Source organism: Pygocentrus nattereri, chromosome 16 (assembly GCF_015220715.1).
Source record: "Pygocentrus nattereri isolate fPygNat1 chromosome 16, fPygNat1.pri, whole genome shotgun sequence".
NCBI classification, from domain to species: Eukaryota; Metazoa; Chordata; class Actinopteri; order Characiformes; family Serrasalmidae; genus Pygocentrus; species Pygocentrus nattereri.
Window position 1 is genome coordinate 18,523,632 of NC_051226.1, and position 25,086 is coordinate 18,548,717.

The 25,086-nt window shown below is 39.3% G+C and overlaps 2 protein-coding genes across 2 annotated transcripts; one reads left to right on the forward strand and one right to left on the reverse strand.

Annotated features, from left to right (window-relative positions):
• The first annotated feature begins 1,860 nt into the window (after window positions 1-1,860).
• On the forward strand, window positions 1,861-9,216 carry rrm1 (ribonucleotide reductase M1 polypeptide). The gene is made up of 19 exons (XM_017698656.2): window positions 1,861-2,019; window positions 3,124-3,212; window positions 3,401-3,578; window positions 3,668-3,768; window positions 3,846-3,905; window positions 4,068-4,107; window positions 4,202-4,364; window positions 4,796-4,937; window positions 5,032-5,115; window positions 5,223-5,384; window positions 5,602-5,681; window positions 5,924-6,125; window positions 6,245-6,394; window positions 6,504-6,725; window positions 6,906-6,982; window positions 7,067-7,202; window positions 7,987-8,082; window positions 8,263-8,451; window positions 8,539-9,216. The coding sequence occupies exons 1-19, from the start codon at window positions 2,001-2,003 to the stop codon at window positions 8,728-8,730; spliced, it is 2,382 nt and encodes a 793-aa protein (XP_017554145.1). The 5' UTR covers window positions 1,861-2,000; the 3' UTR covers window positions 8,731-9,216.
• Window positions 9,217-10,064: 848 nt separating this feature from the next.
• Window positions 10,065-24,421, reverse strand: LOC108427912 (short transient receptor potential channel 2-like). The gene is made up of 22 exons (XM_037546101.1): window positions 24,234-24,421; window positions 23,889-24,030; window positions 22,863-23,018; window positions 22,354-22,520; window positions 21,993-22,075; window positions 21,788-21,906; window positions 21,617-21,662; window positions 20,426-20,646; window positions 20,096-20,328; window positions 19,256-19,285; window positions 17,493-18,185; window positions 17,048-17,257; window positions 16,603-16,767; window positions 15,826-16,000; window positions 15,448-15,648; window positions 13,553-13,715; window positions 13,101-13,193; window positions 12,818-13,010; window positions 12,582-12,709; window positions 12,406-12,478; window positions 12,186-12,315; window positions 10,065-11,371 (listed from the first exon to the last, which is right to left on the reverse strand). The coding sequence occupies exons 1-22, from the start codon at window positions 24,276-24,278 to the stop codon at window positions 10,710-10,712; spliced, it is 4,128 nt and encodes a 1,375-aa protein (XP_037401998.1). The 5' UTR covers window positions 24,279-24,421; the 3' UTR covers window positions 10,065-10,709.
• Between the last annotated feature and the right edge of the window lie 665 nt (window positions 24,422-25,086).

Here is a 25,086-nt window from a genome sequence, read left to right on the forward strand (position 1 = left end):
TTTAAAATATTTAAATAAATTTCAAAATTTGCTTTGTGTGCACTCAATCTAACACTGATCACCAAGAGTGACAAAAGTGAACAGTAGATCAAATCCACCTGAGAGTCTGAACCCGAAGTTCATCAGAAGGAAAAAGAGATTTTTAAAAATCTGAACTTTCTGGACAGAAGCCTGAACATGGTTAATGTTATAAATGTGCCTAAATTTGAACAGTGACCTACAAAGAAAATTCGTTCTTCATTTTACTTCTTTTTCTTTTTTTTTTTTAGGAATAAGCAGGCTCAGACTTTTGGACCCACTGTCTTAGTGCCATCACCGGCAGCAGGGCGCTATCTGTGTATATATATATATATATATATATATATATATGGGGGGGGGGGTGCTTGAGATTTCATACAGCACCCCTTTCAAAACTATCTGCAAAAGCACAAGTGACCAAATGGTAAAATATCTCATACTACTTGTCATCGTTTTGACTATTACATGCTGTCAAAAGCTCCTTTTTGCTCTCATTTCCACAGGAAACCACACTGCAACGACAGGAAATTGATATGTTGCTGCTAAGAAATGTGGACTGTGACAGAACACCTCATTATGAATGGCCTAAAAAATGAAAACTAACAATGAAAATAATAATAACATTTAAATAATAACAGTTATAGTGTGACTCCAAAGGTGCTTAAATTCTTTCCTGGAACTGGTATATTAGAGAAAACTCATCTACATTGCTACATTTGCTTTGTATGTGTGTGTGTGTGTGTGTGTGTGTGTGTGTGTGTGCTGCATGTCCTGTAGCCTCTGAATAAAATGTCAGATTGTACTTTTCCTCTTTGCGTGCTTTGTTGTTTCTAGGAGATGCTCTGTTGTGCTTCAGTAGCTCCTCCTCCTGAGAGGAGCACCATTATGGAGGAGTGGCTGTGTTTCTCCAAACACCAGAGGAAGGAAGAACAGATGCAGTGTGCAGCCCAACCCAACAACTGAATACTGACTACTCATAAAAAGAAACTGATATTAATTGCTAATTGAAATAACACTTACTGCTATGTTATTAAACTGTTTAATTATGTAATGTTTTCTTTTTTTTGTAAGATATATTATAGCCAAACTACAGACCAGTGCAGGCTTGACAAACCGATATAAAATCTATTATAAACCAAATTCAAAACAAACAAAAAACAAAGGTGTTGCATTTTACTATACATGATTAACTGTAAAACCCTACATTTTGTTTATGCAAATAGGTTTAATTTCCAAAGTGGACAGCACCTCCAGTCACAAATTGTAATTATATCATATATTTTTTAATATTTAGTTTAACGCAGTATATAATATAGCATATATGTAAATAATATAAAGGTTTCAAAACATACAGTTCACACCCCAGTTTAGCCAGTCAATATGTGGGTAAACGACCTATAACTAATTTATTGTTTGCTTGATGTTACAAAAACGTTTAGATATAAAGCCCATTGTCCTACAGCAGTTTAGCCAAACTCACTTACACTGATGTGATCTGGAGAGTTTCGGCTCGGTGTGCTACTCTGAATGAGTCCAATACAGGACAGCCCTGTTAAACGCTAACGACAAAGACATGGTACGAAAAAAGCCCAAGGAAAGTACAGAAGAGGGCAACAGAACAAAATGTCTCTTGTTGAGGCGGTTTGTCTCCGGCGCACTGACGACGTTTTTGTTTTGCCGGTTTTTAAAACTTTTCCCGCCAGATAAACAGAACGTCTGTTCCTTCCCGTCTGCTGCTTCAGGAAGGAGTCCCCGCGACGTCATCTCTTCGCTGATTGGTTCAAATCTGTTTCAGTGGCTCTGATTGGTCGCTTTCCTCTACATGAAGGGTTTCTGGCGCGGTTTGAAGACATTCGCGCTTTATTTCTAGCTTCAGCTGGTGGAGATTTGCAGATTGACATAAATCACTATTTTTACACAAAATACCTGTTTTTTTAGTATTTCTTTCTATTGTTTTTGCACTTTTTTCACCATACGCCAATATGCACGTCATCAAGCGTGGTGAGTTCATGTTCCTACCCCTTATCTGGGTTCTCTGCTTAGCTAGAAGTTCATTAGCCCTCTAGTTAGCATTAGCTGGACATGTATCTGTGAAAGATGTGATATTTTTAATGCGGCTAATGATTTTTTTAAAAACCCTTGTATGATTTGAGATCAGCTACTGTTACACCAGGGACGTGTGGTCATGTAACCTAACTAGCCACTGTAGCATGATCAACTCGGGACTTTGCACGTTAGCACCACATCGCTAGCTTACTTTGTAGTAACTTATAGTCCGCTAACGCTAGCTAGCTAGCCAGCTAGGGTAACGTTGACTGCACCCAACAATCACGGGCTTTAACACTGCTACATGTTCATTTTATTAAAATAAGGAGCACTGTTACCATGTCGGCTAACGTTATCGTTAGCTGTGTGAGGTTCTAGGTAAAGTGAAGTTAGCTAACTAACTAGGTTAGGTTAGTTAGCTCCAGACCCGTTTCCAAAATAAAGACTCTTACTGTATCGGCTGTCAGGCTGAATAGCTTTAGAAAAGCCACTGGTGATTTTAAACCATTACCACGAAAGAATGTTGACTAAGACGACAATATCCAGTGCCTGTTGGGCTCACAGTACCTCTTTGCTGCAGTATCTTTTGTTGTCGCTGCTGTTGGCGCCAAATAACCTGCTCAGCTGGTTAAGGAAACAAGCTACCAGTTAGATTTATACAGTCATTAAGACGAAGCTGATCACTTCTAACCTTGGCCTCTAAAGCTCAAATTTGCCAACAGTTACTTATTTTTTGTTTTTTTGACAGTAGCCTGTATGAGAATAATCACTGTCTTAACCCCTGTTAATAAAGATGGGGTCAATTGAAGACCTGCTGACAGGTTTACTGTGCATTCCACGAAGCACAGTGCTATTAATCTTCAGTGGCGAGGATTTATTTCAATAAGAGAAACTTCATGTTTGTATCGTTTTGCGTAAGATGTTTGTGCTGTGCGGTTGTCCCCATCCGTGGTTTAGAACAAGTTACGTTCATTGTGGGGTTTTTTTTTTCTTACCTTTTTAGTAGAAACTTTCTGGCAAAACTACATGAGGTGCCTTAATATAATGTTTCTTTTGCAGATGGACGCCAGGAGCGTGTTATGTTTGACAAAATTACCTCACGTATTCAGAAACTCTGCTATGGACTCAATAGCGACTTTGTTGATCCTGTATGTATATAGTTTCACTTTCTATGAATAGTGAACTTAATATTTAAGACTTTTGCATCTGTATGAATTACTCACTGTCAACACTATGTCGATGGCTTTAACCTTTTTTCTCAGATTTTTTTAGAAAGTGTTAATTTACTTATTAGTGTTTTGTATATTAACTCATGAATTTGTACTCTTATGTTTAGACTCAAATCACAATGAAGGTGATCCAGGGCCTATACAGTGGTGTGACCACTGTTGAACTGGACACTCTGGCTGCAGAGACCGCTGCCACCCTCACCACTAAACACCCTGATTATGCCATCCTGGCAGCCCGCATCGCTGTATCCAATCTGCATAAGGAGACTAAGAAGGTCTTCAGTGGTGAGTAAAGTCATGTGACTGACTTGGAGAAGATGTGCTTTTCTTGCATTTTTAGGGTGGGCATTAATATTTTTCTAACCTTTTTGCAGATGTTATGGAGGACCTCTACAACTATGTGAATCCTCTGAATGGACAACACTCACCAATGATTTCTAAGGAGACCCTTGATGTCATCGTGGCCAATAAGGATGTAAGAGCTGATTTATCAATAGTTTTGTGTTTACTTAGTTATTTAGTCTAAACGGTCTTGCTGTGTTCTGTCCACAGCGCCTCAATTCAGCAATCATCTACGACAGAGACTTCTCTTACAACTTCTTTGGCTTCAAGGTGGGTTGAGTCTTTGCTGGTAGTCATATTGAATATTTGAAATGCAAGCTGCTCCCAGAAATTAATGCATTGGATGTCTTACAGTAATCCTGCATGACCACTGAATCTTGCTTTTGTTTTTTGGGTTTTTTTTTTGTTCCCCCCCCCCCCCCCCCCCCCAAGACTTTGGAGCGGTCATATTTGCTGAAGATCAATGGAAAAGGTATGTGACTCTAAATAAAAACATTTACACTTCTGTAGTAATGACCAACAAATGTTAATTATCCCTCACTTTGTTGCACACTTTTTGTGAGCAGTTGCAGAGCGTCCTCAGCACATGCTGATGAGAGTCGCAGTTGGGATCCATAAAGAGGATATTGCTGCTGCCATTGAGACCTACAACCTGCTGTCAGAGAAATGGTTCACTCATGCTTCTCCTACACTCTTCAATGCAGGCACCAACCGGCCTCAACTCTCCAGGTATATGCCAGAGGGGTGAAACACATGGTTGCATTACAAGGTTTGAACATAAGGGGGCAGTTTGACAAAAGAAATATCCCAGGGTTTAATACATTTAATGGTGTGTGTGTGTGTGTGTGTGTGTGTGTGTGTGTGTGTGTGTGTGTGTGTGTGTGTGTGTGTGTGTGTGTGTGTGTGTGTGTGTGTGTGTGTGTGTGTGTGTGTGTGTGTAATAAATATTACACCATTTGTTACATATTTTGATTTTTTTTCCTGTTGCCTTGCTTTGAACGATTTATTCTAGGCCTAAATCTCCAGACATTATTTGTTTTGTATAAATTAACTGTTTCTAGGGTTTATTAATGAGTGCAGTGACTTCAGGTAAAGTTGAATAACATTCATGTAAGTTCATACAGTGTTATAAGAAGTGTTTGATATGACTTTGTTTGCAGTTGTTTCCTGCTCGCTATGCGAGATGACAGTATTGAAGGGATCTATGATACACTGAAGCAGTGCGCCCTGATTTCTAAATCTGCAGGAGGCATCGGTGTGGCAGTGAGTTGCATTAGAGCCACAGGCAGCTACATTGCAGGAGTGAGTCAGTTTACCCAGATAACATACAATTTAAAATCTTTTAATTCCTCACTAAGTAAATGGAAATCTAAAGTGGAATCTGTAAAATTCTCAGACAAACGGCAATTCAAACGGATTGGTTCCTATGCTCCGTGTCTACAATAACACCGCCCGCTATGTCGACCAGGGAGGAAACAAGGTCAGACAGATGTGTCTTATACATGAAATGTTTTGTATATTGTGTGTTGTGTATACCTTTTTTGGCGAGTTGGGCCTGGCATAAACTGTTCACCTGTCTTTTCTCAGAGACCTGGAGCATTTGCCATGTACCTGGAGCCTTGGCACTTTGACATCTTTGACTTCCTCGAGCTGAAGAAGAACACTGGTAAAGAAGAGCAGAGGGCGAGGGACCTGTTCTATGCTCTCTGGATCCCTGATCTCTTCATGAAGAGAGTAGAGACCAATGCAGTAAGTGCAGTGCTTAAGAGAAAGCACTAGCATTATAAAAAACAGTATTAAAAAAAAGGAAAGCACATGTACGTTTTATGTAGCATTTCAGTTTGGGGGTTGTTGGACACTTGTCTCTAGTGAATGGTGCTTTGGTCACACATTCTCTGTTTAGAACACAATCACAGGTGACTCTGTCCATTGGGCTCTCATGCATGCTTATTTGTGCACTTCTTAGGAGTGGTCTCTTATGTGCCCAAATGACTGTCCTGGTCTGGATGAATGCTGGGGAGAAGAGTTTGAAAAACTATACACTAGGTAAAATGATGTACTCTTGTATTTATGGCTGGTCTGCTTCATGGATGTTTAGTTATTTGCATATCAAAGGGGTGATGTTTGTCATTCAAAATCTGCACATGTAGAATGACTACATGACTGCACATGTAGAATATGAAGAATATTACTTGTGTCCTTTTGTAGTACTTTGTCATTTATTCCTTTTTTTTTTTTTTTTTTTTTTTTTCCCCCCTCCCCCAAACTGATAATGGTTTTTATGGCAGGTATGAGAGAGAGGGCAAGGCAAAGCGTGTAGTGAAGGCTCAGCAGCTGTGGTATGCCATTATTGAGTCTCAGACAGAGACTGGAACTCCTTACATGCTCTATAAGGATGCTTGCAATAGGAAAAGCAACCAGCAGAATCTGGGCACTATCAAATCCAGCAACCTGTGCACAGAAATCGTAGAGTACACCAGTAAGGATGAGGTGAGCTTTTATATTTCTTAGTTCAAAGTGATCACAGATTGGAATTTATTTACAAGAGGGGGGGGAAATGGTTGAATTTTTTTTATATATATAATTTTTTTTTTTGTTTACATTTGCAGGTAGCTGTGTGCAATCTGGCATCCATTGCACTTAACATGTATGTCACACCTGAGAGGACATTTGACTTTAAAAAGTTGGCATCTGTTACAAAGGTCATTGTAAGGAACTTGAACAAAATCATTGACATCAACTATTATCCAGTTGTTGAGGTGAGTTACCATTTTGTATTTTAATTTTAGTTCTGCTTTTGAAGTTCATCAGCCTTGTGATTGAAGACGTACACTCGTAACGTGCATTTTTCTTCTCCTGCTTCCACAGGCTGAGCGATCCAACAAGCGCCACAGGCCTGTTGGTATAGGAGTGCAGGGACTGGCCGATGCCTTCATACTCATGCGGTTCCCTTTTGAGAGTGCAGAAGCTCAACTCCTCAATACACAGATCTTTGAAACCATCTACTATGCTGCCTTGGAGTCCAGCTGTGAGCTGGCTGCTGAGCACGGCCCATATGAGACCTATGCTGGTTCTCCTGTTAGTAAGGGTGTAAGTGTCTAAACCACAGCACCACTCAACAGCCTGAATGAGTGGTGAACCTCAGGTGCATCAGTGCTGACTAAAAATGTGCTCCCTCTAATCTTTCAGATATTTTTTCCACTTGGTGTTTTATGCATTAGTCTGTCTAGCATTGTTGGAGCTTTAAAACTTTTTATTCTTAATTCACAGATCTTGCAGTATGATATGTGGCACAAGACCCCGACAGACTTGTGGGATTGGAAGGCACTGAAGGAGAAGATTGCCAAGTAAGTAAAGTTGTCCATAGATCTGTGTTACATGTTTGAAGACCAGAATGCCCTAATTACAGTTTTGCTTTGGGTTGTTTGCAGGCATGGTGTACGGAACAGTCTACTACTGGCACCCATGCCTACTGCTTCCACAGCACAGATTCTGGGCAACAATGAGTCCATCGAGCCCTACACCAGCAACATCTACACACGCAGAGTACTGTCTGGAGAGTTTCAGGTACAATGAATTGCTTGCTGTCATTTTTGTTTTGACTGACCAATAATAAGACAGTCATATTGTGCATGTGTGGCTTAGAGATTATTATTATTATTATTATTATTAATAATTTATTGATTTGAAGTATGGGATGGAGATACTATTCCTATTAAATGGAGCAGGGATCAGTCAGACATGAACAGACCCACAATTGATTCTCTTGGGCACAGATCTAAATACGAGTCATTCCAAAACACAATACAAAGTTCTCACTTTGGTTTTATTAATAGGATCTGAGTACTCTATATGCTGTCATTAATGATCACATTACAGGCAAACTAGTTTATGGAGATGAAGCGTTTTTTTTTTTTTTTTTTTTTTTTTTTTTTTTTTTTTTTTTTTTTTTTACAGATGTAAAATGTGCCATGTTTTATTGTGCTGAAGCATGGCAAAAAAAAAGCCCCTCTTAACAAATCAAAGTGCATTTAAAAATTGTTGCGCTTCACAGGCTAAAACAGAAGACTTTTAAATTGTCATTCATGTAGGCTAAAAATGAATTCAAAATATTTTTGGATGGTTTTGAGTCTAAACACTGTAGACTTCTTTTGCAGCATTAAAATTGGAAGAATATGGTTAAATACTTGTATTTTGAAAATATTTGGGATCATTTAACAAGATTTTATTAAAATGCATGTATTGTGTTTTGGAATGAACTCAACCAACACATTTTTGGTATTTTTAAATTGAATTAAGATTGGAACTCAAATGAAAATTGGTGTATTACTAATTTTGTTTAATTCTTTAGATTGTGAATCCTCATTTACTGAAAGATCTCACAGAACAAGGCCTTTGGAGTGAGGACATGAAGAACCAGCTGATCGCTCATAATGGATCGATCCAGGTTGGTATATTCCATAGGCAGATGATTTGTTTAGAAATGGGTTGAATAATCTTACAACAATCTCATATTGACTAGATTAGTTTTGACTATGATTTGTGCATGTATGTAATGTTTGTTTTAAGTTGTGAATGGCAGTATTGCATTTTATCTATTGTTTCTTGGGGGGGCTCCATTTTGTAGGATATCCCCACAATCCCAGATGACCTGAAAGAGTTGTATAAGACTGTGTGGGAGATTTCTCAGAAGGTGGTCATTAAGATGGCTGCTGATAGAGGGGCTTTCATTGACCAAAGCCAGTCCCTCAATATCCATATTGCCGAGCCCAATTACGGCAAGCTCACTAGCATGCACTTTTATGGCTGGAAGCAGGTAAGTAAGATTCTGGGTCTACAGGGTAATATGATGGTAGAATTGTTGAGCCAGGTATGTAACTGAACTTGTGAACTCTTCCTACAGGGGCTCAAGACTGGTATGTACTACCTCCGGACAAAGCCAGCAGCAAACCCTATCCAGTTTACCCTAAACAAGGAAAAGCTAAGAGAGGCAGAAGCGACCAAAAGCAGTGAAGAAGAACTCAAGGAGCGGAACAAAGCTGCTATGGTGTGCTCTCTGGAGAATCGTGATGAGTGCCTAATGTGTGGCTCTTAAATGTTTTCCTGCTCTTCCTTGCCTCTTATCCTTCCTCATATCCTTGTCATGTTGATGACAAATTAACAACCATCTACAGGTGTTTTTTGCAGTTGAATCATCTATGAAATAACGATCTCTAAACTGATGCGCACAGTTTCAGGAGCTTTTGTGGTACTTGCATGTCACAAAACATCAAAAGTTTAGCTTGGTTGGGACTAGCTGTGGACATACATTCTTGCTGTCTTCTGTTTTTAGTGCTGTACATATGCTTGTCTATAATCTGATAACTATAATCAGTCTCTGTATTTATTTCTCTAACAGTTCTGTACAGATTTTCATTGATCTTGGAATGATTGCATTTTAAATGTCAGGAGAACAAGTAATATCAGAAGCAGCCTGGTTGCCTTTTTTGCATAAAAGGCCCTGTACTATAACTTCTACAGTCTGTAAAGAACTAATTTTGTTTTTACATGTTAAAACAATAAAAATGCTTTGTACAAAAAACGTCTTGGGGGCAGGGTAGTTTTTTTTTTTTCTTTTTTTCTTTCTTTCTTTCTGAACCAAACGAAAGGATTTGAAAGTTTTCTCCTTCAACCCAAGTTTTGCAGCAGTTTTGCACTTAAGCTTTACGCATTTGTCATAATTTCTTTAAAATTTTAAATATAATTCAAAATGACAGGCCTAGTAATTAGTACATTAAATCTAAAATTTATGTACTGAAGCTATATCTATCTTTGGAACAATAAGCCCCCCGCCTATATATAAACTATATGGGCGTGGGGTGGCTTATTGTTCCAAAGATCTAGCTTCTTTTTGACCCTAAAAATTTGCCAAAAAAAAATCCAGGAATGCAGATCCAACTGAATCATAAACATTAGATAATGGCCATTCAGTAAATCTGACCAGATTAGGTTTGGCAGAACCGTTTGATCACAGGAGAAAAACTGTTGGTTGGGAGATATTTTACCTGAGTATATGACCTGGTAAATCAAACACCGGCGTGTTGCTTTTACTCAGGCCAGGAGAAGTGAAGCCCCTGGTGATGTATTAATTAATAATCAAGGGATCTTTTCAGGACAGCCCAGCTGTGCATTACAAAACAGCAGGTGTTAAACAAGCTGCAACCTGTACACAGGCCATGGGGACAATTACAGCTCTCACTCAACAAAACCTGCAACTGTTCCACCATGTAAATTTTTCATTTCTTTAGTAGGGCTGGAAAAAGGAATTATATGTTAACATTAAAGATTGAGTTGTTTATTCACATCATTATTCAGCAGTTTGCACATTTTCTACAATAAGCCCATAATATACAAAAAAAAACACATCATTTGAGTGCTTGATTACAATTAAGAGGAACTGTAAGTATCGAGTCATAGTATGTTGTTAGTTTTGCTACACAATGCATGGTAGATTTTTGCTGACACTTCTAAACATTCAACTGGTAGTAATGGAAGAGTTTCAGGTACCTCATTTTTTTTGTTTGCATACACACTGCCTGTCAAAAGTTTGGGGACACCATGCCTTTGAAATATTTTTACAAACATGCTTTCTGTTTCTTCACAATAACATTAAAGACATATAGGTTTATTTTAAAGACAATATTCTGTGTCCATATTTGTGGCAATAAATACAAAAAAAAAACCCTAGCAGCTTTAATTGGTGCACACAATATAATAACATATATAAACATAACACCAAGCATCCCTCTGCCATGGCCTTTCTGTCTTGTTCTGGGACATCCTAGAGCTTTTTGTCAATTATCTCAAACCTTTTAAACTCCTCCCACACTAACTTAAATGCCCCTTTCCTCTCCAAATCATTTTTCTCACTTAAGTGTAATTAAAGTCCAACATTCTTCAGAAAATTTCAAAAGAAAGGTGTCCTCAAACTTTGTACAAATGCAGTAAATTTAAATAATGTTAACATTTTTCTTATGCTCATTTATAGCAAGATCATTTTAGAACAGAATAATAGCTTGCAGACTGTTGAGATTATTAAGGGCTGTTATCTGAAAGTTCTAGTTCCTCAGATCCAAAACCAGTGTCATGTGAGTCACTGCTGTCAGTGGGAGAAGCTGCCTTGTTGCCACTGAAACCTGAAATCTCTTGTCCGTTGTTTCTCTCCTCTATCTGCTTAGCCATAAAACTCACAATCCCAGTTCCTCTCTCAATGACCACGTTTACTTCAGACATGTCAAACTCCTCAGACGTCCCTTCATTAACTCTCCCCTCCTCCATCTTCTTTGTCTCATCCTCTGTCTCACCCTCTCCATCTCCACTTCCAGTCTCTTCCTCACCAGATACACTATTCTTCATATCTACCACTGTCTGATCACTGCTGGCGTCCTCCTCATTGACTTCTGTGACATTGTCCCCTCCTGCATCTTTCTGCTCCACGCTGTCAGGTTCCAGACCAGGGTCTTGTTCGTGTACATTCACCAGTAGAGGTGTGCTTCTACTTTCTGATGGTCCGCTGCTGTCAAAGCCCCGAAAGTTGTTTTTGGCCCCCCTTATGTACTTCCCCAGCACAGAGGTACTTTTCTCTGAAGGATCCATTTTGGCCGCTTCTGTATCTAACAGGGTCTGATGAATTTGTTTCATCTCAGTGTGCAACCGTCCAACTACTTTGCTAAGCTCTGTCACCCGATTTCCAACATCTGCAAATAAAGGCGGACAGTATGCCGTTGATATTGTGCCAAAAGTTTTAAGTTTAACAAAGTCCACAAGCAAATTGCTAAGTATCAAAGCATCACAAATATGTTGGAAACACAAAGTTAAATCTAAATTAATTTTGCAAAAACATTACTACTCATTTTCATTAATTTCAATGATAAATGTGTAACTCATTTAGCCTGATACACATTTTGTTTCTGGTATCACTCTTTTGCTTCTGAAATCTTTCATTGCATCTAACTTGTGGCCAATAGAGAGTACAGATAAACACCTTGCTGCACTAAGAATACTGTAAAGCACTGAGGAAACGTCAAAGTCTGATTCTGTTTTTCTTACATGAAGCATACAACTGTATTTTGGATGCAAACCAGCAGAATGCTCCAAAACAAACCCTCAGTAAACAATAACAATCTGGAAAACACCAGCTGCCTTTTGAAGGAATGCTTTGACAAAAAAAAATAATTGATATGTTGTTTTCTAACACAATGAACATTTTTAAGTATGGCACAAAGTCCAATTACTTTTAGGGTCAGACAAGCATAATTTTTTTTAAATTGTTGTATTTCTTGTTTAGGATTCTGCCAGCAGAGGTTTTGTTGTAACTGAAAACAATAACTCCAATACTACTAGTAAGTTAACCTTAATGTCATTTGGGTTCTTTTTCAGCAATTACATAGAAGACAGTGTCAATGATTGAGTTAAAATGGACACTCCCTAAACCCTCTACCCCACCCCACCCCACCCCCCCAAAAAAAACAAACAAAAAAAAACAACAGTAACTATGCTTTTCTATCATACCTTTGCGCTTTGTTTCCTCAAACTCCCTCCTTGCAGACTCAATGTAGCGCTGCACCAGAGCACAAATGACCTGCTGTCTGTAGGACATTTTTTCTTCTACGCCTCCATCATCCTTCATAGATCCATTTGACTGCACAATCAGAACAATAAGGCTTTTGCAGAAGACAATTTCAGTGATATGCAGAGTCTAAACAAAGTGCCTGTTCAAGAATAAACTCACCATAGAGGCAATAGGTGGATAGTCTGGGGTTGAATTAAATTTGCAACAGCAACAGATTCTTCTGAAAATTCCTCTGGAAATAAAAAATAACACAAATGAGAACTCTGGAAATTTCTTGCCTTGTTTTGTTTTAATAACAGGCAAGAGAGCACTGGAGCTAAAAATGGTTAACTTACCGTACGAGGTAAAAGAAAGCTTTTGGTGAGGGAATGATGTTGAAGGGAACAGGCATAGTGAGGCCCTCTCTGAAGTAACTAAGATACAGTTTAGAACGGGCAAACTTCCACTCCACATCAGCATCATCCTACATGGGATAGTCAAAAAAGAGAAACAAGTGGATTTTGAATTCATTTAAAGAAAAACAGGACTATTCCATTCAAATGGCATTTCAAAGTGGCCTCAGTAAGCTTACCTCAATCTTCTGGAAAGAGTTTGTGATCATGGCAATGAGCATGTTCAGCAGCACAATGACAATGAGAAGCGTGAAGATACCATAAAGGATTCTACCCACGAACTCCGCCACAATAAAGTCAGGCATATCCACATACTCCTTGTTGACGACACCAAACATTGTCCAGAACAGAAACTGGAAGGTCTCATTAAACCTGGTAAGGATGTAAGGGTTTCAAATTCAACACAGAAACCAACATTTTAAATGTATGAACAAGGCTGATACTTTTAATTTTAGATCAGACCTTCCAAGCTGAGGAGAGACGATATAAGGGACGTAGATATTGTTGATTCCACACAGAAAGGCTGTACCGATGATCATCAGAATAAACAAGAACCTGGAGAGAAAGAACATCCCATTCAAAATGGCAAAAAACTGAAAAGCATTTTTTGCTGAAGAACAACTCAACACTGTTTGAGGCAAGTGGGTAATGACTTAGTCATGCATTTGCATGCTACTAACTGGCAGCTCTCGCGACCCTGACTTAGAAGCGGCTTAGAAAATGGATGGATGGATAACTGGCAGCTATAAGCTTCAATTATATATTAGGTACATTAGAATTATAGCTCCAGGGCAAAATTAAAGAAGCAGACTTCATGCACCAGATATGTTTTGAATGACTGACTGCATTAACATCATTCAGTTCACTGGTTTATTCTCCAGCCGTGAAAACTGCACTTAGTGCTGTATTTATACCTTATCATGTCATCAATCATTTTCCCCATGGAGATCTGCAGGGTTCCTAGAGACTCTTGTGCAGGCAAGATGTAGGCCAGACGTGTGAAACTGAGCATACTGGTCACGGCAAAAAGCACTTCGGCTATCAGCTGAGGGTCCTCCTGGCGCCAGTCATCACGCACTACAGATAGTAAAGATGCAGATAACAGTGATGTTTTTATTTCACAATATATGCAGAGAGAGAGAGAGAGAGAGATCAGAGAGAGATCAGAGGGCGAGAGAGAGAGAGAGAGAGAGAGAGAGAGAGAGAGAGAGAGAGAGAGAGAGAGAGAGAGAGAGAGAGAGAGAGAGAGAGAGAGAGAGAGAGAGAGAGAGAGAGAGAGAGAGAGAGAGAGAGAGAGAGAGAGAGAGAGCTTTTGGGGCTAAATGAGCGAACTGTGAGTGTAGGCTGAAACTGACAAATTCCAGAAATATTAGCAATACATTTGTCAGTCAAAAGTAATCCCCCAATTTTTTTTGTAGTGATTACTGATACTAAAAAATGAGTGCAAACATAATAAACAGTGAGCATTTAAGTAAAGGTTAGGTTTTTATTCCAACCAAGCAGGAGCACAAGCACGTCTACTTGTTTTATTTCCAGTTGTTTAAGTCTTCCAAGTCTTCAAAGAACTGATTAATTGTACCAGGAGCGTTCTTGCATGGTTAAAATAAAAACCTGCAGCCACATTATCCCTTTGCAGACAAGACTATTTTGTGGTTTTCCTTCTTTAAGTGATCAGATGGGTCTCTTTAAACATATAAAATACAAAACAAACTAATATCACTGTATTAAATATTTTTTTGCCTGCCAGTGTACACTGATCAGGCATAACACTTTGACCACCTCACCTTTCTGCTCTCATTTTTCATTTTATCAGCTCCACTTACTATTTATGTGCCCTTTGTAGTTCTACAATTACAGACTGTACTCCCTTTGTATTCCTTGTTAGCCCCCTTTAACCCTGTTCTTCATTTGTCATGGACTCTCACAGAGCAGGTACTATTTGGGTGGTAGATCATTCTCAGTACTGCAGTAACACTGATGTGATGGTGGTGGTGTGTTAGTGTATGTTGCGCTGGTCTAAGTGGATCAGGCACAGCAGTGCTGCTGGAGTTTTTAAACACCTCAGTGTCACTGCTGGACTGAGAATAGTCCTCCAACCAAATACATCCAGCCAACAGCTTCCTGTGGGCAGCTCCCTGTGACGACCGATGAAGAACTAGAGGATGACCAACCACTGATGAATTACTAGAGGATGACCAACACAAACTGTGCAGCAGCAGAGTAGCTGCCATCTCTGACTTTACATCTACAAGGTAGGAGTGTCTAATAGAGTGGACAGTGTTTAAAAACTCCAGCAGAAACTGCTGTGTCTGATCCACTCATACCAGCACAACACACACTAACACACCACCACCACCACATCAGTGTTACTGCAGTGCTGAGAATGATCCACCAAACAAATAGTACCTGCTCTGTGAGGGTCCATGGGGGTCCTACCCACTGAAGAACATGGTAAAAGGGAGCTAATAAAATATGTTGAGAAACAAATTGCACCAAAATTGCTACAAAGTGCATCTATATAGTAAGTGGAGATGATAAAATGGACAATGAGCGTAGGAACAAGAAGGTGATCATAATGTTATGCCTGATCAGTGTATATTCACCAGCTGTAGCGGACTGATTGTTTCTGATTATAATCTTGTGGGGCCAAACATGATCTCATGATGAGAACTTCTGGGAACGACCGTGAGAAATTTTATGCTAAATGTTGGTGGGAGCAAACTGAGTATGAAATTTCGAAACCAATCCAATATCTCGTTGAGGTAGAGCTCAGAGCACTCAATACTGTCCTAAAGACAAAGTGCCTCACAAGTCTGAGTGAAGTAGACACATTCCTCCTCTGTTCCAGGTGACAGACACAGGAAATGGCCTTTGAGCATGATGACCACTCGCAGGGTGAAGGCAGCCAAATACATGCTGAGCACCATCATATCCAGACAGTTCCACAAATCCAGGAAGTAGCTCCGCAGCCCCTCAATCCACACCTCCTTACATTCAAACCAGAAGAACCCTGAAGAAAACAATGCACTGAGTAGGGTACTGTGCATATATATGGTATACTGAATGTATTTATCATTATCTTTTCACCACAGCTGGAATCTATGTGAACACTACTCACTTATCACATTTGTGTTGCTGTAATGAAGTAAACATGGCAAACAATCAGGTGATGGAGAAATTAACCTACCAGCGACCCACACCATATGCAAAGAGTTGTGCAAAATGTTCGGCTGCCTGGATGCAAACGAGTCCCGATACCTCTCCATGGTGAGAGATTCCCCTAACAATGTGATGAGGAACCACAAATATGAGGCAGAGTGAAGGAGGAATTTGATCACTGGAATCTTCAAAATCTTCCCCACCTAAAATAAACAACACATGAATCTATCCACTTTGTTTATAAAACCCACATAATAAACGTTAATGTGTGAAAGGAAAGGCTGTTGGTTTAAAATGAAAAGGTGGCATGAAATAATTTTGACCCTGCCTGAATAATTCTGATAATTGATGGTATTTGCGTATTATTTCAAAACTTGTTTATTTAAAATAATTGTGATGATCATTTTATCCATTAGGCTCAGGAGGGCATGACAGAGTCCACTGCTAGTCTATATTCTTTTGCTATTTTTGCCACTATAACATAAAAATTAACTACAGCCTCTCAAACTCCCTGATGGGCTTTGTCAATGTGGTGAAACAAATATTCAACCACTTGTTTAAACAAAGTGGGTGGGTTAGTTGCCAGACACCAAACGAACGTTCAAATATTTATCCTTGTGTGACTTCAGAATATGATAAATTATTACATGTATGAGGCAAGGATACATTTTAGCAGTCACCACTAGCTTACTAAAGCCAGACGTTTGTTAGGCCAGCTAAAATCGTGACACTGACCACCATGATGACCAGTCGTGATACTGACCACCAAATCGTCATCACCAGCCAAATTTCTGTGTTTTAATACCTTGGACTTTGGTGCAATCCAGTAGATGAGGCAGAGTAAGGGCATGGTGATAAAGATCCCCAAAGACACAAAGAGTTTCCAGGCTGTCCTGCTGCCCCTCCAGCCCGGCAAGTGTCCACACCAGATGGAAGAGAGCACTTGCTGGCAGATTGGGTGGGCTACAAACTGAAGATATGCAGGTCAACGTAAGTTCATTTTAAGGTTAAACCAAGTCTTATAATCCAAGTCTTGTTACATGCTAAGGCTTATTATTTAGTAACTGCAAGGACTTCAACTGGCTGAGCTATTCTTAGATTACAGAAGTGTATAACACTCACCGTAGCCATTCAAGGGGTTAAGCTCTCTACATACGTAGTCATTATACACTGACTCTATGGGCATAATTTGCCTAATTATGATAGTGTCAATATGTGAAGAACCAACAAAACCCGTTGTAAAAGCCTGCCTGTTTCTGGTTGTAGTTGACAGCAAGTCGCAGACGGGCCAGGTTTGGTATGCCTTCCTCAAATGCTTGATCATGAAACTCATCTTCACTGTCATCATCATCAACCCCAGAGCTGTTCAAAATGGTGGTGACCTCACTCTGATTCCGGCACATTCCTAGCAATTCCACAGCAAACTCCTGACACAACTCCTCAAGGGCAATATACTGAGGCTGAAAGAGGTAACAGACCATGACGGAACATTTACATCTGAAATCCATTTAAATGAACTGAAACAATCTGGAATTTGTAAAGATCAGACACAAATTAGATTTATTATTATTATTAAATTATGTCTGGGCGCCTGGTCATGGCTCTGTGAGACTCATGTAATTACAAAGATATTTTTTAAAACAATATGTCTCTACCACGGCACAACTTCAAAATGACTGACGAGCCCTGTCTGACCTTAAACTCAGGCTCCTTCTTGGAGAGTTTGCGAAGGTCACGGCTCAGGTGGAAGGCGCTGAGCATGGCATCCTCAGAGGTAATGGACAGGTAGGCCCTGCTGGCAAGGCCACGGTAGGTGTTAATGCGTGACAGGGAGAATTTGAGCAAGTCATACTGGCGGCCATTTCGGCACTCCAGGCAAGAGCAGGAGACTTTGTGTGGCCAAGGGATGATGTGGCCTTTCTGTGTAAGCATGTTCACAATATCGTACAGATCCTTCTGGCAGGCCAGCGTCAATGGGGTCACTCCAGGGGCAAACTGAGAGTCGTCAATAGAATGGTCAAAAATGGCCTGGGAGAAAGAGCGCACGTCCATCTTGTTTCCTTTTTCTTGGTCCAGTCGGTCCAGGAGGCGCTTCACAATGCGAGGCTGGTTGGTATCCACTGCCACCAACAGAGCTTCATGGATCTGTCGAAAGTCAAACTTCACCCCCTGAAGCAGGGCGACCATGGTGTCCTCGTTGCCCAGCCTGATGGACAGGTTCAGAGCTTCTCTCCATTGCCTGTCCTCAGACTCTTCCAGCTGACGGATGATGCCATCCCCTGTCTTCAGGAGCCCACTAATCATAACCATGTTCCCCTCCTGGATGGCACTGATCAGCTCTGGGGGGAAACGCAGCTTCTTGTTCACAATCTCCCTCCATTGCTCTGGCTGGAAGATAGTAGAAGGCTGTTACTGCTAATCCCTGCATTACAACCACCAAAATACAGTCCCACCAGGATCTCCCTGCCTTTTTTGTGACTGTTGCAGGGTAAGGACGTGATTTTCCTAAAATGTGTGGCAATATTTACATTTTATTTTTGTTTATATTTATTGATTTTTGGGGCAGGAGTAAGGGTTACAATGAAACTATAAAAATGGGTGATTATGAGTATGACATATTTCTTCAATTTTTTAAATGTGGGCAAGTTAAATGTTAAATGAGAACATACACAATCAGTATAACATTTTTCTGAGTCTGTATGTTCTTGTCGTTTTTATATATATATATATATATATATATATATATATATATATATATATATATATATATATATATATATATATATATATATATATATATATATATATATACACATATATACACACACACACACACACACGCACACACACACACAAAAAAGTGATCCTTCAATATGATCATTCGTCATTTAAGTCAAATATTCAAAACAGGTGGTGAAAAGAAGTAAAATAAAGCGCTCTCAAACTACAGTATCTAAAAATAATTACCAAAATGTCTTATTAAATGATCATTAGGATCATTAACTAAAACAAATATGAATTAAAATCTAAAAAGCAGGATTAACAATTAAAGCAACTACAAATAAAATCAGATTAGCAAAACCAACCCAACAACTAGTGTTCACTGATTGTTTTGTATAGATGCAAGAAAGCAAATCATGTCTGCTGCATGTCTGCTGCATGTCTGCTATCTCGTAGCAACAGGCAAAGTCAGTTTAAACTCAAATCACAAAATATTTGCTGATCAATGCCAAACAATAAAAAACTACTTAAACAAGATATTCTGTGTACTCTTACATATGAACTCATCAACAACAGCCATGAATAAACAATAGGTAAGTAACACTTGAGAATGAGACGCAAAGGAAATGTAACACTATTTTGTGCTCATTTTTGTCAGGCTTTAAAGTACAATTGCATTCATTTTATCCAAAACAATTTGTTTTTAATGTACTAATTGAACAGAAATGACATCTTACCGTGAGGTTTTCCATTATGGCAAAAAAAGACTAGAAAAACAATATTTCTGGAGAGCTGTTTCAATGAATCAGTAATTCCACATGTCCAAAATCCACCAGAGACCTTATGAGCCTTCAAAGCCAAGTTGAGATAGAAACATTCTTGGAAGCCTCTGCATCTGAACGATCGTGAGCAGGTGCATTTGGATGACTCCAGCCGTTTGATGCAACTGAGGAGTTAACATTCACCTTCAATTACCTCACGAACCAAATAACAGCTTGCGGTCCCAGAAGGGCATAGCCAATTAAAAACAGACAGTATGTTTCACATGTGCTTATCTCATTAAGGTCCTCAGATCTCTCCTCCACACACATTTCTTTCCTATACAAACATTCGCCAGTTGTTAACTCCACATAAAATCAGTCTGGCCAACTACACAAGAACAGAGGTTTGGTTTAATTTTTTTTCTTTTGGCAGTAGACAGTACCACAAAGGAGAGAACAGCAGTTAAAACAGCAAATATTTACAGTGATATACTTGAATATTTTCCACCTTGCCTTTGATTAAAACATTTCAGGTGTTGAATCATGTACATATGGACACCAAAAAAACAGCATAAAAAGAAATAGCACTAGAAATTATAAAATGCACTGCTGTCTTTCCCATTCAGACCAATGTTTCTGTGGTCTATAAATTGCTTCCTCCATGATACCAAATACTGTACATGAAAAGAACAGTGATGCTGATGTGTCTTCCGCTCTGTCCAAAGTATGAAACGTTGTGTGCAAAATGCATCAGTCCTCATTATTTCATACACAGAAGCAACCACACTTGGATCAAGTCATAAGCCCAGAGACTCAGTCTACCCATACAGTATCACCACAGGTACTGGCATGCTGCTCAATGCAGTCTATAGGGAACCTGAAGGAGCACAAAGGACACGGCACCATAAGTTCATCTCTGCTGGTACTGAAAGGTGGGGGAGAGGGTGAAAAGGGCATGATTTCTGTCTCTGTGTCACTCAATAGCCCAACTGAGCCAGAATCCAGACACGAGGAAGCATGAAAAGGCAAATAGAGCGGGCTAAAAGACACTGACAAACAGAGAGAAAATAAGAGAGAGTTAACAACTTACATTAAAAAAATAAAATATTTGTAAAAATTCTAAAACTAAAATGTGCACCCTCTTACCTCCACATATTGGGCATCCAGACTCAAAAGGCTCTGGGTGGTCAGGAATGTTCTGTATAGGAGTTTGTATAGGAATTTTGACAGGGCTGTGTTTGAAAGGGCTCATTTCCTTCTTTTTGACAGTTTTGCTTGGTGTACTTATTTCCCCATGTCTAGATGACAAATTCTCACACTCCAATCTGGATCTCTTTGGAGTAGGCATCATGGTTGTCTGCTCCTGCCTGAAAAACCATAACGCAGAAAGTTGTGTTATGCTACATTGACACTGGTGTGTTGTGGCAGCAAACATGAACACTTTCACTCTCTTCAACTGGCTGTATAGAAGGGTTATTAAAGTGTTCTGTCTGAAATCTATTTGGAATGAATCTTCAATATTTCAAGAATTTCAATATTTATGCAATGAATGCATTGATATTTTTTAATAATCAAAAAGCCAACCTGGTGCGTATCATTAGGTTAATATTTTCCAAAACATTGATTAGGTTAACACTAGACAAAGTCAGGTTTGGGAAGCAGAGGTTATTGATTATTATTTGCAGTCAATAACAGTGATTTTATTACATCCAACTAATTGTCTTCCCTCTCCGATTTTGAATTCTACAGTAAGGAAGCTTAAATATTTAGGTTTTTGCCACTGTTCTTCGTTGTTGCTTTCGTAAGCAGAGTGAATGTTTCATATGCTGAGCTGCAGACACTAATCACACAAAGACCACGTCTTCTGGTTGGGCAAAGGCATCACAATGGCTGGATTTGTTTGCTTAAGATTGTGAATGAACTGTATCCTCCAAGTTTATTATGCACTGTGCAGCGGCATTGGACTGACGTACCACTTCTCTTAGAAAAAAAACGGGATGCGCTGTGGTGCATTGCTGCTGAACAAACAATCAGGCTCAGATTTAACAAATCCAACAGAAATGGTAAGGCCTGGTTTATACTGGACAATTTGAGCCAATTTTTGGTCTGTTTTTGCTACAAAACAGTTATAAACCAGTCAGACATATTTTATCTTGTGCATGTGGTCTCATGTGGTGTGTAATGACAACTATTCACAGTGGAAACATCCCTTGTGTATTATGTCTGAGATTTAAGTAGTAGCTGTGGTTTGTTGGCAGTATGTGTTTTTTAATCATTTGGGGAATTCAGTACTTAAATGAACATGGTTTCATATTGCATGAGAAATAACACACATACCTTGTTTTTGACTGTCTTCTATGCTCTTGAGGAGTACTGGCTTTACCTGCATAAGAATAACTCCACTTGAATGTGCCACTAAGACAACATTTTTGTCATCCTCAAATGTGTTCTTAGTAAATGCACTCATATGGCATGACAAGTGCTGCGCTTATTAAGTTGTTTTCTTACTCTTAGTGTTGTGGGGTTCAATGTCTATAGACCGCTTGGTGGACTGGGCAGCTGTTACCATTCGCTCTGCCCTGCTCAAACTCCCACGATTCCTTTGATCTCCTGCTGGAGAGTTTTCTCTGGGAGTGACAAACAAACATACTAGTAGTATGCCAAGCAACAGTATCCCAGTTCTTCAGTAATGAAACGTTTATTCCATGCTCACCCTGTTTTACGCCCAAAGAAGGTATGCTGTACTGCAGGGCTGGTAAGCCACTCTCTCACAGACTGTATCTTATCTGGTGTGCCCTGTTAACCATTCAAAAGATTTCTGAGTTATACTCTTAAACACCAGCTCCAACTTGCAAAAACACAGTAGTACCCTTCCAGCCTTTCACTTTTATATTCATATAAAATTATATAATAATCAGTCAGGACTGACCTCCCCTGCAGATTCATCAGCAAGCATATAATATATATATATATATATATATATATATATATATATATATATATATATATATATATATATATATAAAACAGGATATTGCATTGGTATGGGAAAAAAAATTCTTGCAATATCTCACCTGGTTTTCAGTGTCCTCCTGATGAGCTGAAACCTCCTCAGTGTGTTCCTCTGCAGTGCGAAGGCGCAGAAAAAACAGGCCAAACTGAGAGCGTTTATTGAATGGCTGAGTGCAGGTGACCTGCAGCCTGTCCCAGCTCTCCCCAGCAGCCTGAGGCAGAAAATCAGCTGAAAATGGACATATTATGTAACTATTTCATCCCCTTCTGTATCAGTCAAAACCAAAACACTGTTTTTAAAGCCTTAAATTGTAAGACTCTGTGAGTTTATATGTTAGAGGTTTGAATCCATGACCTAAAATCTTTTTTTTTTTTATTTGATTGTGATTCTTCAGAAAACAATACAATGCACTGTGGAATCTCAAATTCAGTAGTGTGATACAATTGATCAAATCCAGAAATATTTAATATTACACTGAGAATTACATTTATTTATTAATAAGATTTTTTTACAGACTAAAAAGGCTGTGAAAGGTGTGTCTAGTTTTTGAGTGTTCTGCCAAAGTGATACCTTTTTTGAACATGCGCACACCCTGCCGGCCTTTTCCCTGTCGCGAATCAGCTGGACTCATCAGGGTTGCAGTGGGTAACAGCGTGACATAAGGATGGTCTAATGGCCACGAGGAGCGTCCTACATCCACCTGTATGAATGCAGAGCCATAGTTTCCTGAAAAAAGGACAAAACAAAAGAAACCCAGTTAAAACCCAGAGTAAATGCAATAAACTCAGAGGCATAACATACGGGTGCTGTCTTGCATACCAGATGATTCAGTAACAGTGTGATAACACTAACTATATTTTTGACAGCGATAATACCCACTACTATTTCATCTGCAAAGTGCAGCAATATAATATAAAGTGTTGTCAACACTGAACAGTGTTGAATTCTGAACATTTTGATCAAATTCAAAAGCTGTCAAAATCCTTTAAAGGAGAATTCCACCTATTTTTACAATTTTCTGCATAACATCATATGTTAAGATGCAAATAAAGTGAAGTCTAAGCACACTTACCAAGTCAGAATTGTTCTCAGTGGTGAGAGGAAACAGATGTCCACAGAGTTTACTATCTCTGAAGTATAACTCGCAGCAAGTTATTACATAAAATGGTTATGACCATGTTGCTTAATGACGGGACGTTTTGGTACATGCAGATTTACCATTTTTTTCGGTTGGTTACCATCTCAACAGTTCATATACAAACTCCACATATGCTAAACCACAAGCAGGTTCACTGTATAGCAAATAAAATGGTTATAATAACATTGTAGACTCCTGGTTGCTATCACCACCATTATAAACAAATTTGAACTGGTAAGTTTCTCTACAATTTCACAACAAACCACCTACAATGACGTTGTTTACATCTCAACCACTGAATTAGGAAAAAAAGAAAAATCGACGGAACTCTTTTCTTCAGTTCAGGTGTCAGTCTGAATGGCCAAACGGGACGTTATGTCAGGCCTTCATGCATATGCGCATGTTCTAAAACAAAAGGTACCTACATTTATTTGTTGAACAGAACTAAGAGCCCTCACCAACATCCATGAAGCCAATGGTAGAGGCTCTCTCCAGCTGCAGCTCTGCTTTGAGCACTCCGCCGCAGTCTTGTTTACCACACAGCCACGGCTTGCTAGCTCCAGTGTGCTCACAGAGATTCTCCACGCAGTTCTTGGGGTCCTGAAAATATTTAATATTTTACTACGCTGGCATGTTACACTTAATTGCAAGTTACCACTCAAGTTAACCACTTTTTGACAGTGACATCGGTAACAAAATACAGTGTTTAGACAGTTTTTCAGTAACAGACTCATCGAAACTGACCCACAGCACCAAGATAACAACTGTACGCTAGCACCAATAAGTTTGGTATCTTTTGTTACCTGCGACGTGAATGAGACAACGTGTTTAATTGTGATAGGTGCCATAGTGAAGACTGGTCGATTAGCTAACAGAAGAGAAGCTTGTTTAAAAGTAACACTCGTGATAGTTTAATGAACGTTTAGCTAATTTATTCGTGCTCATTCACAAACGCTTCGCCTCCGCTGCCATTTTCCCGCCTGTTGTATCAGCTGACTGTCTCTTAGCAACACTGCCCGCCTCGTCCGGGTTCAGGCGCCCTCTAGTGTCTCCGAGAGAAAAGACCGCTGCGCCTGAGCAACAAACAACGAGGAAGGGCTGAGCAACACAAACATGAATTGTCGACACAAAGATGAACTACTCCAAAAATACATGTTTGTATCGCTTCATTTTCCTACTCTGTCAGTACGGAGTAAAATACGGAGCGCCTAAGGGGCTTTTACATTAGAGCTTTGTTTTTAGCAAAGTCTGTCCTGAGGGTATTCAGCAGTTGTTCTCTGCGGTCTCTGTAAAAGTAACTGTACGAGGACACTCGATCGCAGTTTCAGTTTGTGCTCACTAATAACATAATCATGTCTGATTTTGAGAAGCGACACCATGTCTTTATATTTCTGTCCAAGATCAACGTAAATTCAATGAACTGATCCATCTTTGGGCTTAAGCAAATCACAGATTTTGCAAGCAAATGCAAAACATTTGCAAGGGAACACAACATTAACTTTTTTTTCACGGCTCTGTGTGAAAAAGTATGACAGAAAAGCGGTGGTTAACATTATATTAGCATTCACTAAAAACTTACGACAGCCTTTGGGTTGAACAGCATCCAGAGAATTTTGGGCTGCATCCTTGGAGACAATCTCAGAACAATCCTTTTAA